Here is a 19,821-nt window from a genome sequence, read left to right as displayed (position 1 = left end):
CCCACATCCACACCGGCTGTACATAGCATCCTCCTACAGGCCAACCGCAAATTAGAACAACACGCCACCCTCCACCTCAAAAAACTATCCAATCTCCTGGTTTCCCACCTCCGGAAAGGCAACTCACTCACCCTCCACAACCTTTCCAACAAACCTCAACCTCCTCTCATTGCACACAGACCCAGTCTCTCCCATCTACTCAATCTCCCACTTCCAGCTCCACTCCCCCCAACACCTCAAAATTCTAGTCAACACAATCTGGAACCACAACACCCCAATTCAGTAGTTAACCTTTTCTCCAAACCCCTCTCCCAATCCGAAACCTCTGTCCTATCCAAAGGCCTCACCTTCAGCCCCACTCCCAGGTTCAACCAAACTGCCCTTGTCAAGGATTTACTGTCCTACACTTGTAGTCTCTGCTGGAAATATCACTTTGCCACGAAGAAAAACAATCCTGATCCCACTCCTAATGATCCAACTCCCCAAGACACTATCAAAATTGAACCCTGCCTGCAACAGTTCCGTCCTCCATCACAGCGGGACCCACCTCCTCTTCCTCAAAATCACCCTCTCCAAACCTTCCAGGAATTTCTCACTTCCAGCCTTGCCTCTCAATCTTTCTTGAAAAACCTTAATCCTACTCCCAACATCACCACAGCCGAATCCCAGGCTATCCGTGATCTGAAAGCTGACCGATCCATCATCATTCTTCCGGCTGACAAGGGTTCCACGACCGTGGTACTTGATCGTCGGGAGTATGTGGCTGAGGGACTGCGTCAGCTTTCAGACAACTCTACATACAAAGTTTGCCGAGGTAATCCCATTCCTGATGTCCAGGCGGAGCTTCAAGGAATCCTCAGAACCTTAGGCCCCCTATAAAACCTTTCACCTGACTCCATCAAACTCCTCACCCCACCGACACCTCGCACTCCTACCTTCTACCTACTTCCTAAAATTCACAAACCCAAACATCCTGGCCGCCCCATTGTAGCTGGTTACCAAGCCCCCACAGAACGTATCTCTGCCTACGTAGATCAACACCTTCAACCCATTACATGCAGTCTCCCATCCTTCATCAAAGACACCAACCACTTTCTCGAACGCCTGGAATCCGTACCCAGTCTGTTACCCCCGGAAACCATCCTTGTAACCATTGATGCCACTTCCCTATACACAAATATCCCGCACGTCCAGGGCCTCGCTGCAATGGAGCACTTCCTTTCACGCCGATCACCTGCCACCCTACCTAAAACCTCTTTCCTCGTCACCTTAGCCAGCTTCATCCTGACCCACAACTTCTTCACTTTTGAAGGCCAGACATACCAACAATTAAAGGGAACAGCCATGGGTACCAGGATGGCCCCCTCGTATGCCAACCTATTTATGGGTCGCTTAGAGGAAGCCTTCTTGGTTACCCAAGCCTGCCAACCCAAAGTTTGGTACAGATTTATTGATGACATTTTCATGATCTGGACTCACAGTGAAGAACAACTCCAGAATTTCCTCTCCAACCTCAACTCCTTTGGTTCCATCAGATTCACCTGGTCCTACTCCAAATCCCATGCCACTTTCCTAGACGTTGACCTCCATCTGTCCAATGGCCAGCTGCACACATCCGTCCACATCAAACCCACCAACAAGCAACAGTACCTCCATTATGACAGCTGCCACCCATTCCATATCAAACGGTCCCTTCCCTACAGCCTAGGCCTTCGTGGCAAACGAATCTGCTCCAGTCCTGAATCCCTCGACCATTACACCAACAACCTGAAAACAGCTTTCGCATCCCGCAACTACCCTCCCAACCTGGTACAGAAGCAGATAACCAGAGCCACTTCCTCATCCCCTCAAACCCAGAACCTCTCACAGAAGAACCCCAAAAGTGCCCCACTTGTAACAGAATACTTCCCGGGACTGGATCAGACCTTGAATGTGGCTCTCCAGCAGGGATACGACTTCCTAAAATCCTGCCCCGAAATGAGATCCATCCTTCATGATATCCTCCCCACTCCACCAAGAGTGTCTTTCCGCCGTCCACCTAACCTTCGTAACCTCTTGGTTCATCCCTATGAAATCCCCAAACCACCTCCCCTACCCTCTGGCTCCTACCCTTGCAACCGCCCCCGGTGTAAAACCTGTCCTATGCACCCTCCCACCACCACCTACTCCAGTCCTGTAACCCGGAAGGTGTACACGATCAAAGGGAGAGCCACATGTGAAAGCACCCACGTGATTTACCAACTGAGCTGCCTACACTGTGAAGCTTTCTATGTGGGAATGACCAGTAACAAACTTTCCATTCGCATGAATGGACACAGGCAGACAGTGTTTGTTGGTAATGAGGATCACCCTGTGGCTAAACATGCCTTGATGCACGGCCAGCACATCTTGGCACAGTGTTACACCGTCCGAGTTATGTGGATACTTCCCACCAACACCAACCTATCCGAACTCCGGAGATGGGAACTCGCCCTTCAGTATATCCTCTCTTCTCGATATCCGCCAGGCCTCAACCTCCGCTCATACCTCACCTGTCTTTCAACAACTACTTTGCCTCTGTACTTCCGCCTCGACTGACATCTCTGCCCTTACTCTTTGCCTTTAAATATGTCTGCTTGTGTCTGTGTATGTGCGGATGGATATGTGTGTGTGTGTGTGTGTGTGTGTGTGTGTGTGTGTGTGTGTGTGTGTGTGTGTGTGTGTGTGTACACCTGTCCTTTTTTTCCCCTAAGGGAAGTCTTTCCGCTCTCGGGATTGGAATGACTCCTTACCCTCTCCCTAAAACCCACATCCTTTCATTTTTCCCTCTCCTTCCCTCTTTCCTGACGAAGCAACTGCCAGTTGCAAAAGCTCGTAATTCTGTGTGTGTGTTTGTGTGTTTTGTTCATGTGCCTGTCTGCCGGCGCTTTCCCGCTTGGTAAGTCTTGGAATCTTTGTTTTTAATATATTTTTCCCATGTGGAAGTTTCTTTCTATTTTATTTACATCATCATTAATGAGAACATAAACTCTTACTTTAACCACTGAGGTACTTCACCTGTTCCTAGTTTGTGTAAGGCTCATCTGGGAAAGAGGAGGATGGATGAGTGGACTAAAGCATAAATGAGAATAAAAGAACAACAACTATGTATTTTACAGCCAATGGTACATGCTAAAGAAAGTGAAGAGAAGGACAATACCTAGCAACCATGTTTTTCATATGATGGGAACTAACACCCAGAGATGTCAACAAACAGTACCAGTATGACTGTTGTCCAGAATTATTTCCGAAGGGTGTAACATAACAAAAATTAGTGATCAGAATGTTATGTTAAAAGTGTTTCAATTGTCCTATAATGAACTATGATTGAGAGATGCCTTGTACTGCGTGGAGATAATGGAATTACACTAAGGTGACAAAAGCCGTGGGATAGCGATATGTGCATATACAAATGGTGCTAGTATTGTGAATTCAAGGTATAAAAGAGCGGTGCATTGGTGGAGCTGTCATTTGTACTCGTGTGATTCATTTGAAAACATTTCCAGCATGATAATGGCTGCACGATGAGAATTAACAGTAGTTGGAGCTCGAAACCTGGGACATTCCATTTAAGAAATCATTAGGGAATTCAGAAGTAACGAAGGAGAGTTTGACTGCAAGCTGTTGGCCAGACTGGTACATGAAGATGAAAGTGACTGACTTACTAGGCATTGATTGAATCTTAATAGTGGTAATTTTTAAGGGAGTTTGCATTCACACCGTCAGCATTTTAATAAAAATATAACTGTTTAGGCTAGCACCACTCCAATGTTATTCAGGAAGGATACATAAGTTCATGCAGACTAACACAGCATTCTCAGTGAAAAAACTGAGTGAACAACAGTATGAATTTCATCATCTACAAGCAATGGCCATGAAAGTGAATACTTTTATCAAATTTCATATCACCACCGCTACTTTGCATACCACACATTTTTCACATCACAGTTTTACAAAATATCTATAGTTCCTGTTTTCAGGTCTTCAGCATATCTGCCTTAGAATCTTTTTCCATTAGATTTCTTTCGAAGTCAACTTTCATTGATATAATTTTGTAGCTGACCAAACCATTTCTACTTAAGATAAAGAATAATCTAGAGTTCCCATATGTGTTGCTACTTAATTACATTTCAGGTTTTTTTCCCCTTCTTTTTCTCTGGATGACTGCTTTTGCACAAAGGACAGAGCAGAATAAGCTGCCAGTAAATCTTACATAGGAATGCTTCAGCTGTAAAATAAAGCAGCTGTGTTTACGGACAAAAATAGTTACAAAAATTTGCTACTGCTTTGATCTCGTTATTGTAAAATTCTTTTATTTTCTCTTTGCACAGAGTTATGGAGACAAAGCTGACACTTGTCAATGACTATACATGTACCGCCTGACCTAAGACAATATTAGTTGAATAAATATGTATGTTTACACAACAATTAATACTGAGAGCTGACTCATCCACCACGATATTCTAGATGAGATGGTACAATGACAAATATACTCACCTCACACCAATCAGCCTAGTACCCTGATTTAGATTGCACGTACTCGTAAAGTAGGCCAAAGACACTTTTTTTCCCTACCAAGCCATACCACCATATTTTCTGTAACATTCATTTGCTTTCCTTGTTCTCAAAGTGACTTTGATCCCCCCAATTTTATCTGCATTATCGTACTATTTATGGCATATTTTGAGTTGGTGTTTATTTGGCAAATTTTAGTAGCATTTTGTGATCATCTCCTCTTAATACTGTAAGTTCACACTCACTCTTTGTGTTACACACCTCACACCTAAACTATCAACAGTAACAGTATGTCCAACCTGTAATAAAACTGAAGTTTACTCACTTTCTACATGACAGATCTCTACATCAGCACCAGCACGGAAAAGAAAATCCAGCCAGACCTCCTGGTCTGGAGACAGACGGTCATTGGGGCCTTTCACTTCCACTATCTTGCACTGCATCAAAAAGAAATACAATACTACATAAATATAATAGAGCGAAACATTGGGAAAAATATATCTAAAAACAAAGATGATGTGACTTACCAAACAAAAGTGCTGGCACGTCGATAGACACACAAACATACACACCAAATTCTAGATTTAGCAACCAACGGTTGCTTCTTCAGGAACGAGGGAAGGAGAGGGAAAGACGAAAGGATGTGGGTTTTAAGGGAGAGGGTAAGGAGTCATTCCAATCCCGGGAGTGGAAAGACTTACCTTAGGGGGAAAAAAGGACAGGTGTACATTCACACACACACACACACACACACACACACACATATCCATCCACACATACACAGACACAAGCAGACATTTGTAAAGGTAAAGAGTTTGGGCAGAGATGTCAGTCGAGGTGGAAGTACAGAGGCAAAGAAGTTGTTGAAAGACAGGTGAGGTATGAGCGGCAGCAACTTGAAATTAGCGGAGGTTCAGGCCTGGCGGATATCGAGAAGAGAGGCTATACTGAAGGGCAAGTTCCCGTCTCCGGAGTTCGGATAGGTTGGTGTTAGTGGGAAGTATCCAGATAACCCGGATGTTGTAATACTGTGCCAAGATGTGCTGGCCGTGCACCAAGGCATGTTAAGCCACAGGGTGATCCTCATTACCAACAAACACTGTCTGCCTGTGTCTGCTCATGCAAATGGACAGTTTGTTGCCTGTCATTCCCACATAGAAGGCTTCACAGTGTAGGCAGGTCAGTTGGTAAATCACGTGGGTGCTTTCACACGTGGCTCTGTCTTTGATCGTGTACACCTTCCGGGTTACAGAACTGGAGTAGGTGGTGGTGGGAGGGTGCATGGGACAGCTAGAATTTTGTGTGTATTTTGAGTTTGTTTGTGTGTCTATCGACCTCCCAGCACTTTTGTTTGGTAAGTCACATCATCTTTGTTTTTAGATATACTACATAAATATTACCAGTTATTAAGGAATGGCATTCCTTTCATATAGCCAATTCATTTTCAAGGAGACAGTTAATAGAAAAATCTCTGAATGGTAAGAAATTACATCACACTTATTCATCAAGTATGAAATGAAGTTTCAAATTAATAATATCTGTTGATTTTGGGTACTTGGTGAAACTTTATTACATGGAAAAAAAAAACACTTACTTGGCACTGATTTCACTAATTACTTATTTTTGCAAACTAAATAATTAGTAAAACAAATAGCAAATAAATGTGATTAATAATTAAATTAAATAATAATTAAAAATTAATAATTTTTTCACCTTATAAAATAACACACAGGAAATTTCGTATATTTGTGAGAGAATTTGATTTGGATATACAACACTGAAACTAGTGTGTAAGTTTTGCTACTTGAGAAGCAAAATAACTGACAACAGCAAAAGTAAAGGGATATACGGGGGAGGTTCAGAAAGTGATGCACAATAACTTTTGTTTCTCCCCTAGTATTGCAGCTGGAATCTTGAAATTCAATGATGATATTGTTTGTGCTACAGAGGGTATTTTGTTTTTCTGTGGAGCTCTAGCGAGAGAAGCCTGAACTACAAAACAAAAATGGCACACACACAATCAACTTGTGACGAGCAGCGAATTGTAGTTCACTACTTGTGGGCCAGAGGACGTAAACCAAGTGAAATTCACAGGGACCTGCATGGCACGTATGGGGACAACTGGATAGTAGCAATGTCTACAGGTGATGTGCATTCTTCGAAGAGGACCATGTGAACATTAGGGATTTGCCATGCTCTGGGCAGCCGGTAACAGCTGCAACTCCGCAGCATGTTGGAGCCACTGAGGCAGCAATTTTGAATAACTGGCATGTGCAACTGCAAACTGTATCACAGCAGTTCAACATTTCCTAAAGTACATTGTATGATATTGTTCATAACACATTGAAATGTTGTAAAGTTTGAAAACTCATCCAGATCAAAATGTAAGTGTGTAACATGTGAAATCCAAAAGCAAAACTAGTTGAAACTATTAATTCGTTGCAAGAAATTGTGCGCAGATCCTTGGCAGAAAACAAAGTGTTAGCTGACAGACTCAAATGTCTTGAAAATGATCATAGAAAACTAAAAACCGCCGAGCACGGCGTAAGTGAATTCGACAGAAATAAAATGTACACAGTGACCGAAGATTCCGTCGCCATTTCAAGTTTTCCAACATTTTCTGGGTGTACCGGTAACACTAACCATAGCGCAATCACTTCGTAGTCTTTAGTAATAAATTCTCCTGCCTGCGGTAGGCCTATCTACAAAAGATCAAATCGTGCACCATCTGAAAGAAAAGCCTGTTATTAAGCAAAATGTGAAACCTCGCCAGCCAAAACCGTCACTCGTAAACAGAAGCAAGGTAAATTCAACATTCAAGATGACAGTTAATTTAACTAACACCACAAATGCAGCAAGAAGAATAAACATATGTTTAATGGGTGATAGTCAACTTAGAGGCCTTGCACACGAAATAAAAAGCGTAAACAGTGAAGTAAATGCTTCAGGTTTTATTAAACTTGGCACTCGTCTTGACCAAGTGCTTTCAACTGTAAACAGTATCTCTCGAAAGACAATGAAGGAAGACTTCATTGTAATATGTGGTGGTGCAAATGACGTCACACACAACAATAGTTTGCATGCTGTTAATGCCCTAAAATCTGCCCTAAACCATCTAAATGACTCAAACGTCATTGTTCTCGATATTCCACACGGGTATGACTTGCCTCAATTCTTGTGTGTAAACAGGGCAGTAGCATATACAAACAGTCAATATGCAGGAATTTGCAACCGTTACGCAAATGTACAAATGGTTAACTGCAACATTTTCGTAGAGATCTCTACACCACTCACGGCCTTCACCTCAATCGGCGTGGAAAAAGTCACTTAGTGTCCATTATTTGTGAAATCATCGTAAATGCTAGGAACAACGTGTACTCAAAACACACACATTCGAAGACTGAGTGCTCCACAACACAAGAAGACTGCAGGAATGGGTATAGACAGACGACATTGGACAAATGGCTGCTGAAAACACCAGGTAAAGCTGATTCTTCCCAGGCTCCCAGTACATGGAAACAGACCAACTTGAATAAATGGATAGTGAAAAATACCAAACCCACTCTGTCAACTGATATTTCTTTTTTAGGTAGGGTGACACGTCCATCAAGCGTTCAACAATCCAAACTCACTTTCAAATTAATTCAGCAGAACTTTCAAAGTCTTGACAATAACCACAACGAGCTGGATACCATTGCAGCAATTGATAACCCTGATGTTTTAGTTATAAGTGAACACTGGTACACAGATGAGCTAATTAGTGTATGTAAGTCACTTTCCATGAACTTTTGCTCTGCCTTCAGCAGAAAAGAGAAACTTGGTGGTGGGGTAGCTATCTTTGCAGCCAGTGGTAGTAATTATAGTGTAATAGATGTAAGTGCTTTCAGCATTGAGAGTGTAATAGAATTATCAGCAATTAATTATAAGTGGGGGAAAGAGAACTTAATTATTATAGGCCTATACAGACCTCCATCTGGTAGCCTAGATAGCTTCTTTGATGTTCTCAATGACCTGCTTGTTGACATTGACAATAAACATTGCAATAAAAATGGCTGGGTTAACATAATACTAACTGGAGATATAAACATTGACTTGCTGTCCAATGACTCTGTATCTAAAAAACTAATGCTAATACTAGCTAAATTTAACTTGACATTTCTGATAAACGAGCCCACTAGAGAGGTCAATAGTGTAAAATCATGCATTGACAACATTATAACTAACATGTCCCACTTTACATGCAGTGCATCAGTTCTGAAGCTTGCCATTTCTGACCACCACGCAGTACAGGTATTGATAGAAGCTGAAAATATTCATGTCAATACAAAAGAGAAACAATATGTGACAAAAAGAATGACCAATAACGAAAATGTTAAAGATTTCAACAGTTTGTTAAAAAGCTTACAATGGGGTGAAAAAAAAGCATTACTTTCAGGGAGTTTTCATCAGATTTTTATATTATTGCTTCAATGTCTCATGTCCAGAAATGACCTTTACAGTAAATGACTGCAAAAAGATAAAAAAACTGGATAAATCATGAAGTAAAAACAGCAAGAGAGAAACTTAGACTTTTCCAACATGCAATGATAAATAATAATAATAATAATAATAATAATAATAGATTAAAGGTAGAATTTAATAACTATAAGGATTACTATAAAGATCTTCTGCTAGAAACTAAAAGTAAATATGTAGCCACAATGTTAAGAAACTCTACTAACACAGGTTTAGCTGTTTGGAAAGTAATAAATAGCTTTAGGAATTGTAAGGACAGATCAACAAGTGATTTTACTATAAACCATAAAGGGCATATCATGAAATGTCCATGTCAGATTGCAAATGTTTTTAATGAGTACTTTTCTTCTGTTGGAAAATCTGTCAATGACCATATTAAGAATCTTCAGCATAGATATAGGGGCATTCCAATCAAACAAAGCATATACTTGGCCCCAACCAAAAACAAGGCAGTCAAAAACATAGTAATGTCATTAAAAAATACAAAATCAGCAGGCTATGATGGATTGTCTATCAGTACACTGAAAAGATGTATAGACAACATATCTGATGCCATGGCCATAGCAGTAAATGATGTAATTGCATCAGGTTGTTTTCCAGATAGTCTAAAGACAGCACAAGTAACCCCGATTCACATGAAAGGTGATAAATCTAAAATTGAGAACTACCGCCCCATCTCAATCTTACCTGCATTTTCTAAGGTAGTTGAGAAAGTTATTTATATTAGACTAATGACATTCCTGAGTCAACACAATTTAATATTTGAAAATCAGAGTTGGCTTTATGAAAAACAAGTCAACATCAGTAGCAGCAGCACAATTAATAGACAAAATAATAACTGCCATAGAGAACAAGGAGTATGTAACTGGAGTGTTCCTTGATCTTGAAAAAGCTTTTGATTGTGTCAACATCACCATATTACTTGACAAGCTGTGGAACCTGGGTATCAGAGGAAGTGGCTATAAGCTAGTAAAATCGTAGATGAGCAATAGAAAACAATTTGTCTTGCTTAAAACAAACAGTGGGTGTTACAAATCTAAAATTACAGATATCAAATATGGAGTGCCTCAAGGTTGTGTCTTGGGACCCCTTCTTTTCTTGATTTATGTTATTGATATACAGTATTGTTCTCCTAACTGTACAAAAATTTTGTATGCAGATGACACATCAATAGTGTGTAAACACAAAGACTATGAGAGTCTGGAGGTACAGTGCAACAGTGTAACTAATGAAATAGTCAAGTATTGTCATGAAAGCCATCTAAATGTAAGTGCTTCAAAGACTGCGATGATGGAATTTAAGACAAGGGAACAAATAGAATTTGACATGAAATTATCTATAGGAAATGCCATTGTAAAAAAGGAAAAATGGACAAAGTTCTTGGGAATTACAATCCAGGACAGCCTCAAATGGGACATGCATATTGATTCCTTAGCATGTAAGCTGTCGAAGAATGTGTTTACTATAAATATGATTAGCAAATATTGTAAGGACATGTGTCTACTAAAAACTGCTTATCATGCCCTATTCTCATCAAACTTAAACTATGCTGTAGAAATACGGGGTGCAACAACTCAACCCAACCTAAGTACATTATTAAGACTACAGAAAAAAGTTATCAGAATTATTTGTGGTGCCAAACCTCGAGAATCATGTCGGAATCTGTACCCAAAATTAGGTGTGCTTACCATTATAGGTGTGTACATATTGAAAGTTATATTGCTTGTGAAAACAATAAATCCAAATTTCAACTGTGACCTGCACCAATATGATACAAGGCAAAAGTTCAGATACCATGTAAATAGCCACAGAACATCTTTATATGAAAAAAAAATGCACTTCATGCTGGGCTGAAGCTAGCCAATGCCCTACCAAAAAGTCTCACAACCCTTCCTACTAACAAATTAAAAGATCAGCTAAAAAGAATTCTAATTGAAAACCCTTTTTATTCCCTAGACGAGTATTATATCTGTATGAAAAGTGCTTCATAAGTATGTCAAGCCTATAGTTTTAAGTAACCTACAACTAATATAATGTTGATAAAAACAGTATTTGTAATATCGTGATTGTATACTATCAGACATAAAATCCATCAAAATGTAAAATTTATTAATACAAACAAATCTTTAGTTTGTAATTTATAAACTGACGTATTCAGAAGAATAGTCTGTATGATGTCCTGAAACTGTATTATTTCTAGGGATTGTATTTGAATATTCGATGTTGAATAAATATTATTATTATTATTATTATTATTATTATTATTATTATTGTTGTTGTTAAGTTAGTGCTCACTGGGTGCCTAAGAACCAAACAGACAACCACAAGGGCCAACGAATGATGACAAGCTTGGATCACTTAACACATTATGCCACAGATGGTCACAACTTTCTGAAAGGGACCACCTCTGGTGATAAGTTGTGGGTGTACAACTGCAAGCCCGAAACCAAGCAGGCCTCTGCGAAATAGAAACATGCTGGAAGGGGGCAAAAAAAGAAAACTCAACCTACTAGGAAAATGTTTGTGACAGTGTTCTGGGATGTTCATGGTGGACTTGCAGAAATGGTATCATTGTGAATGCTGCAGCCTACATTAAAATTTTGGTTAAGTTGCATTGTGTCCTTTGTGTCAAACGCCACAATGTTAACGCTGATGGTGTTAAACTTCATGACAATGCTTGCCCCCATGTTGTTGCTGCTGTTCACAAGAATACCACCAGCATCCACCATACAATCCAGACAGTCTTTCATCTATTTGGTCCCATGAAGACATTCTTGGCTGGCTAACACTTTGCAAAAGATGTGGTAGTGAAATGAGCAGTCCGCAGATGGCTATACTCGAACCAAATGGACATCTACAAACAGGGCATTTTGATACTGGTACCACACTAGGAGAAATGTGTCGAGAAAGTTGGTGACTATGTAGAAAAGTAGGAAAATATGAAGGTTCATTTCTGATATTTTTTTGTTTTGCTACCTATTAAACTTTTTGGTAATAAAATTATTGTGTGTTACTTTCCGATCTTCCCTCACAAAACATAAACTGGAAATAACAAGAAAAGACTGTGAAAAAGAGAAATACATTATGAGTGAATCCAAATTTAGGTATTATAACAATTTTCATAATGAATTTGTATGGAACCTGGCCTTACGTGAGAACAATAAACAGTAATGGCAAGAACAGAAAAGAAACCTTGAAGCAGTATTTTGTGGAAAAATGCAGAAGATTAGATGGGAAAATAGTAACTAATGACGAGGTATTAAACTGAATTGGAGAGAAAAGCACTTCATGGCACAATTTGGTTGAAAGAAAGGACATGATGATAGGACACATCCGGAGGGATCAACGAACATTTAATTTGGTAATGGAAGAAATTTTATAGCATAAATATTGTAGGGGAGACCAAGACTTGAGTACAGTAAGCAGACTGGATGTAAGTTGAACTAGTGACACAGATATGAAGACTTTCACACTATTATTCAATTGCATAATTGTCGTACAAGAAAAAGTTACAGTTATTCACACAAAAATGGAGTTTATGAGAATTGTAACACTGAAGTAAAAAAGTGAAATGAACAAGTTTCACACTTGCAGTTCATAGTCCATGCCTTAGGAAGAGACATTGGTGCACTCAAGAATGAAAACTGGGAACTACAATCAAAGCAAAAATGAAGTGAAGAGACGCAAGACAAAAGAAATAAATCATCTGAGCACAAGGAAGTGTCGCACAAAGGTAGGACTTTAGCTGAAAAAAGGCCAACAAAATTCACAAAAGCAGATACATTTTCAGATAAAAACAGGTATGATGTTTCACAATCAAGTAGATAACAACTGTGCAAATGATCTGAAATGAACAATCATTCTGAAAAAATAGATAACAATCAGGGATCATCAAACTGCAAATCTATATAAAATCCTTGTAAACACGACCCTAAGCTAAGTGACACTACTTTCAGAGCTTTTTTTAAATATATACAACAAATTGACCCTGTATAAAAAACTTGCTTGTGAACATTGCACAGAAGGTGCTCCCAGCAACGTGAAGCTGTAAGGAAGTGTCAATCAAGAAAATTCCCAAAGCTTAACACAAGATGCAGTAGGGGACTCAGAATGAGTAAATGATTCCTTCCTAACCTGCGAGTGATATGAAAAACAAAATCAAGAAAAATGGGACATCTACATTAGACCTGCTTGGTGCCGAGCAACACAGGTGGGATGCCTTCCACTGGAATGTCGTCATTTTCAAGGAGATCATAAAAGCTGTGTCAAGGTTCTCTCATTTCAGAAGTACGGAGTCTTATTGGTTCTCAATTTATTTAACTAAAACAGAAAAAACAATACATCTTATCTATCAACCTCATGATTTAATTTTTAATATATATTTAGAATCTGATCCACATAAAACTGCTAAAGCAATGACAATCTTTAAAAAAACTACATAAGCTTTTGGCCCAAAACTATCATTCATGTACAATCTGCTAAGTAGCTATTTTGAAAAGCATGATTTCCTCTCCAACAGACAGTTTGGATTCCAAGATTGGTAAAATATGAGAGGTCTGTTGAAAAAATCCCGGAACATTCGTAGTTTTACACTGATGATGTGTTGGAGTGAAATGTGGTTAGCACCCCTGCACATGCCTGTGTTTAATGTGTAACTCCCGGGAAGTTTCATCATTTTATGTCTGTTACTTATTGTTCAGTGCTGTATTGAGTAGAGCACTGTGTCATCTGAGATGGCAGATATAGAGGAGCAACGTGTCTGCATTAAATTTTACGTGCAACTCAAGAAAATCTTTACAGAATGGTGAGTGCTTAAGCCATACTTGATGTTATGATTAGTTCACACCGTTAAAAATGGCCAGATGGAAGTTAAAGATGATGCTCGTTCAGGAACGCCCTTCGACGTCTACTGACAACACTTATGTCAGGAACCTCAATGAAATGGTGCTTGCCAATTGAAGACTGACTGTCCAAGACATTTCAGTTGAATCATGTCATGAAATCCTGACACAGCATCTTGGAATTCATCATGTTACCACCAAGTTCGTCCCATGGCTCACGGTCTATTCCACAAAGACCTTCGCCTTAAAATCTGTGAAGAGCTTTTGGACTGCACAAATGGGAACAAGATATTCCTTCAGAGAATCATAACTGGTGATGAGATGTGGGTCTACAGTTATGACGTTGAGACAAAGGCTCAATCTTCACAATGTTCTGTAAAAGATTGTCCAAGACCAAAAAAAGGTCATTAGCTCATCGTGAATTTGTTACACAGAGACAAAACAGTTAATCGATTGCACTATCACGACGTGTTGCGATGCCTGCGGGAAAATGTGAAAAGGAAACAGCTTGAAATGTGGTGAGACAATTCAAGGCTCTTGCATTACAATAATGCATCCAGACATTCATCCCTGTTGGTGCATGACTATTACACAAAGAAACAAAATCACTGTGCTGTGTCATCCTCTGTGCTCGCCAAATCTGGCCCCAGACTTTTTTTTTTAATTTCCAATATTGGAAACCCTATTGAAAGAACAAAGATTTGCAACGATAGACAAGATACAAGAAAATCCGCAGATGGCACTTCGCGTGATCCAGCAAGAGGGGGATATGGCATTGGAAGCAGTGTATCAATTGTGGAGGAGAGTATTTCAAAGGAGACCATGCACAATAAGCAAAAGGTAAGCATAAAAAACCTTTGTGGCCAAAGCTCCAAAATTTGTTGAACAGACCTTGTACTACCACTGCTGTCACTGAAGTAGTTAACCGTATGCTAAATGTATATGAAAATAACGATCTAAGCTCTATTATACTATGTGATCTCAGCAAAGTCTTTGACTGTATACCCCTTAACACACTACTAGCAAAACAGGAATTTTACAGCATATACAACATAGCATAAGTACTATTTAAGTAACAAGGGACAGTTCTTCTGAGTTAAAAACAGATACTTTTCATTGAGGGAAGCTTGGACAGAGTGCCATAGGGCTCAGTCCTTGGTCCATTCTTGTTCGTCATTACTATTGATAATTATCTTATCCTGTAGGAACTAATTCAGTAGCGTGTTATGAAGATGACAGGGCACTGCTGAATATGCAGCACACACACACACCACAGAATTGCAACAGGCAACACGAAAAAATTACAATTAGCAATGAAGTGGGTTTCTTCTAATTAGTTCCTTTTCGTAATCCTGCTAAAACACATGAACTAATTCTGGGATTTTAGTCATATCTGCAAGCATGGAAACTGAAGAACACAGTCACTAATGAACATATTAAGGAGGCATCTTTTGGCCAATTTCAGTTACACATTTCCAACAGCATACTGACATGGAGACATGTTAGTGAAATTCTGAAAATTAAAAAGAAAGTTATCACAATAATGAGCAAATTGAAACCTTACGAGCACGAGCAATCCCTCTTTATGAAGCTCAAGATACTGACTGTTGTTAACCCCTTATATCTATGCGGCACTGCTTTATGTCAAAAGCAAGTTACATGTGTTCAGTACTAAAGAGAATATACTAGAGACAACTTCAATATACTGAGACACTGACTGACAAAGACCACAAACTTATATACACTAACATGCTTAAATATTTTTAATACACTTCCAATACATGTTTGGTCCTTGCCCTCTGATATTCTCAAAAATAAGATTTATGATTAGCTACTAAAACACCTATTTTACAAGATAGCAGAACTATTTTAAATAACCTTTATTGGCACCGATTTTTTATAATGTTTCTACGAGAAGTGGAATTAAATTTTAAGAAATTCTCTTTAACGGTTCTTTATTAATTGTATATTTAATGTTGAAGCCTATTCTGCTGTAAGAGTAAAAAACTGAATTCAACAATAGACTAGTGAGGAGAGTTGCAACAAAAGTGTCTTCGGACTTTCATTGAATCCTTAGCTGGGTTTAATAATATGTCTTTGATGAGAAACAATAGTCACATGCAATACATAAAAACAAAACTTTTAGTAAGAATTTCCAACATGTGTTCATGTGCTTTGCAAAAAATGCTGGATGAGGAGTACTTTGGGCAGCTGTACAAAACTGATGAGAAAAATAATAAAATTATATAATCATCAAAATTACTAAATAATTTAACTATGGAGCTGTATTTGGTATAATGCTGATGTTCTGGCATAGCTGAGAGGTTTTTTTCAGCCATTATTGCTGTCAACTAGCAGAGTTTTGTAATAAAAATTTGTGAACAGACATTTGAGTTGGTTTTTTTCAAATATTACTCTAGAAAGGTACACTGGATCACATACCATGCTTTTATGTGAACTCGGAAGATACGACGTATAGGCCACCAGCAATTTTGAGTAGCCTGAAAAATGCAACTCAGCAAGCTGGTACTGTAACTGATGCAGTGGACTCTTATGTGTGAGGACCAGTAGTCAAAGACCACAGCTGATTATCTCCTCCATACATGTGCAACTGAGCTATTACTACATTCTGGAAAGTTTCAGTTTTACAAATCTGTGATTACACGATTACACCAGCAATTGGCTATAAAATAGAGTATTTGTAGTTTGGCTGTGTGACTTAATTTAATCAATCATCAATTAATCTTACATACAAAGTGTTTTCGAAGACGGTAATTATAAGAATCTCTCCAGGGAACACCACCTTATCATAACACTGACTGTGCGGGCAGAGAGGGTTGCGTGTTCTTGTGAAGCTGAGGGCTGTACCAGCTGTAGTGCAGCTACTGGCAGGAGCTCGTCAGAACGTCTCAATGGATGAACAAGGCCTCATTTCTTCCCACATTCATTCCCACTGTCCACCCCCAAATCCCTGGGTACCCAACACAAGGTACAATGTGATCTCTGCCGAGAGGTACATGGCACGTGGGAAGGTGCGTCTTGAACAGAGCCTCAGGGATACCAGGTGACCTCCCTGAGTGATTAGACTCACACAGTGGGAGGCTTCAATGGTGTTGACCCGATATATCACCAGTTCTCGTGGGACCAAACTGGCAAATACAGAAAACAATAAAAAAACTGAAGGATCTGAAGAGGCCTAAAAAATGTAAGCATCAGAGTTGGAACTGGTGGAAGTCATTTTTGCAACTGGATCAGGCGATAGACCAGTTCAAGAAGTGGAAAACGTTACTGAGCAGTTGGAGCAGGCCAAGTATAAATTCTTGTGTGGGGCTCAGAGGAGAGATCTTATCAGAGAACAAAAAGAAAAGAAAGGATTGAATGGCTTCCTATATATAAATGGAGGGAATGAAAAGATCACAAACATAAGACCTTGTGAAGCTCTCTGACTTTGTACAGCAGTTTATTTTTTCTAGCTTTTACTTTATTGGGATGCTGCAGCTAGCAAAAGTAATTCACTTCCTTAAGCAGCACTGCAAGACACAACAGCACTGAGTGAGGTACTGTTTCCTATGCAGGCATCAGTAATGGATGGACCATATGGTGCAGTAGTGAATCATAAGAGTGAGAAGAAGTAGGAAGCATGAGAATGAATCTTGCTTGGTGATCAGTACCTGGGGGAACCACATACATTCATGCACAAAATTCATAATTATCTTCATTAAATATCAGATGAGAAAGTCCACTCTTTTGCCACAACAATTACTAGGAGGAGCCTACATGTCATCAGAGCTTTGAGATGACAATATAACTATACAGCAAACTAGTTAACAAATGAACATTGTTAAGCTACTGACGATATATAAATAGCTATGAAGTTTCAAGGAATATACGAGAATTTTGGCTGCACGCCAATACCACTATAGGAAAGAGTCCGAGTGTGTCTTTCTGTAATAGTCAATTTTATCATGCTCTCAAATTTTGTTAACTTTTTGAGATGAATCATTTCAGACTATTTAACTGGAACTGTTTTACTGCGTTTGCTAATAAGTGCACCATTAAGGCATCCCGGGACTTATTTCCAGTACATTAGCTGCCTGTACGTCTACTTACAATCACAGGCTGTCTGATTGCAGCTTCTAAGGAATATAATGTACTACAGGAATTGCTTTGAGGGAAAATATGAATGACAGATTCACTGAAAACAGGTAGGAGGAAATACTGCTGCTGATTCATTATGGTAATCCAGAAAAGTATTAGCTTGCACAGTCTTGAGTAGGAAGGGATTGCCAGTTACTTATACCAGTTTCTATAGACTTGTGGTCAAACTGAAAAATTTTACAGAGTTTTAGTACAAAAATAGGATTTCAAAAACTGGCAAAAAAAAACACATGTCAAAGTGGAGGGGATATACAGAATGTTTCCAATTTAAAGACAGGGAACAAGAGAACGGGGGAAGTGTCTAGAACTCCCTCTTTGCAGGACAATCAGATCTTGTAAAAGCCAAGGCAAGAAATAGAGAAAGAGACCTGTATTACTGCAGTCCAGTTATTTAAGATTGCTGTTATCCACCAGGAATATCCACTAATCGACATCACCTTGCAGCAGCAGGAGGAGCTAGTTCAGATGGCTTTCTTGGAAAGGGGGGGGGGGGGGGGCACAAGTCTAGATCCTAAATTCAGGAGGGCCTATCTGGACAAAGGTACTCCATCTTTGTTTGTGAGAGGATGGGAACGGTTGATTGGCTTAAGGAGATGGAGCCCAGATATCCCCTTTGGAGGAATTGCTGAACTCTTCAAGAACACAAAGATATCAATTTGGCTGCCAAACCTTCTTAAGGCTGTTTCTCCAAAGATCTTACAGATCCAAACGGGATTGAGAGTAATCAACCAGAAGGTTATATCTGATGATCAATCTCTTGTGGTGGAAGTCAGTAAGGAATCACAAGAACAATGTGACAGTAACACCTGAAACTGCATTTAGGGTTCTCACATGATACTGTCAAGGGTAATTAAGGACATCGGAAGAGACCACAGAAGCAAGTTGGTAACACATTATGGGGAAACTGCAGCCTTGATTCATCTTCTGGCAAGACATAAAGTGGTTATCGTCTTGATTCAGGAGGAACTGAAGGTAAATGGACTCATATCCTTTTTTCCTAAAAAACTGAGCATGTGTTTATGTCACGAATTTATTCATGCTGACAGTTGACTTTTGTTCCAGGGGCTTATAAGTTGGTGACCAACAGGATAAACTGCAAGAGGAAGGACGCTTGGGGGAATTTGTATCGGTTTCATCTTAGTGTCTATACAATGACAGCACTCCACCTTCCAAGGGAGTGAAGAGACAATAGACAGCTGCTCACAGGTAAATTAACAACTGTTGGTTGTCGTGCCAATACCCATAACTTGGAGTGGGGAAGCAGTGACACTAACAGCAGAGGTGAGTACATACTTGAATGCCAATTGGAGAGCAATTTAAAGATTTTGAACAGTGGTAGGGAACAAAAGACAAGAAGAAGTACTTGATGTAAGTTTTTGGTTCATCTTAACAGGTAGTTGCACCAAAAAATGGCATGTTACGACAGTGTCATCTTTAACTGACCACATGTAAAGTTTGGGCTTGAAATTGATGTTCAACAGACCATGGCATATAGGAATCCTAGGAAAACAGACAGGAGGGCCTGAACCTGAGTTTATCTGAAGGGAAAACTTTGACAAGATATCCAGTGGATGTAGAGGAAATAGCAGATGAAGTGACATCTGCCATTATGACCTCGTACTTAGAAAACTGCCTGGTCCTCAAGAAGTGCACAAACAGGAATGCTGGATGTGCTCCTCAAGACTCACTTCTCTCACTGCACTCTGGCAAATAACATAGACCAAGATTCAGTCCCTTGAGGTACTGGTTTACAGGAAACCAAAACAACAAATGG

General features: G+C 39.5%; 1 protein-coding gene across 1 annotated transcript in view; it reads right to left on the bottom strand.

The window, feature by feature from the left end:
- LOC126273153 (fanconi-associated nuclease 1-like) overlaps positions 1-19,821 on the bottom strand; it is a 160,815-nt gene that overhangs the window by 2,475 nt on the left and 138,519 nt on the right. Inside the window, exon 14 of the mRNA XM_049976610.1 lies at positions 4,859-4,970. Coding sequence (XP_049832567.1) covers positions 4,859-4,970 — 112 coding nt within the window. The remainder of the gene's footprint in view (positions 1-4,858; positions 4,971-19,821) is intronic.

The sequence above is a fragment of the Schistocerca gregaria genome, chromosome 5 (genome assembly GCF_023897955.1).
Source record: "Schistocerca gregaria isolate iqSchGreg1 chromosome 5, iqSchGreg1.2, whole genome shotgun sequence".
Classification (NCBI taxonomy): Eukaryota; Metazoa; Arthropoda; class Insecta; order Orthoptera; family Acrididae; genus Schistocerca; species Schistocerca gregaria.
This window is presented reverse-complemented; position numbering and strand designations above follow the sequence as displayed.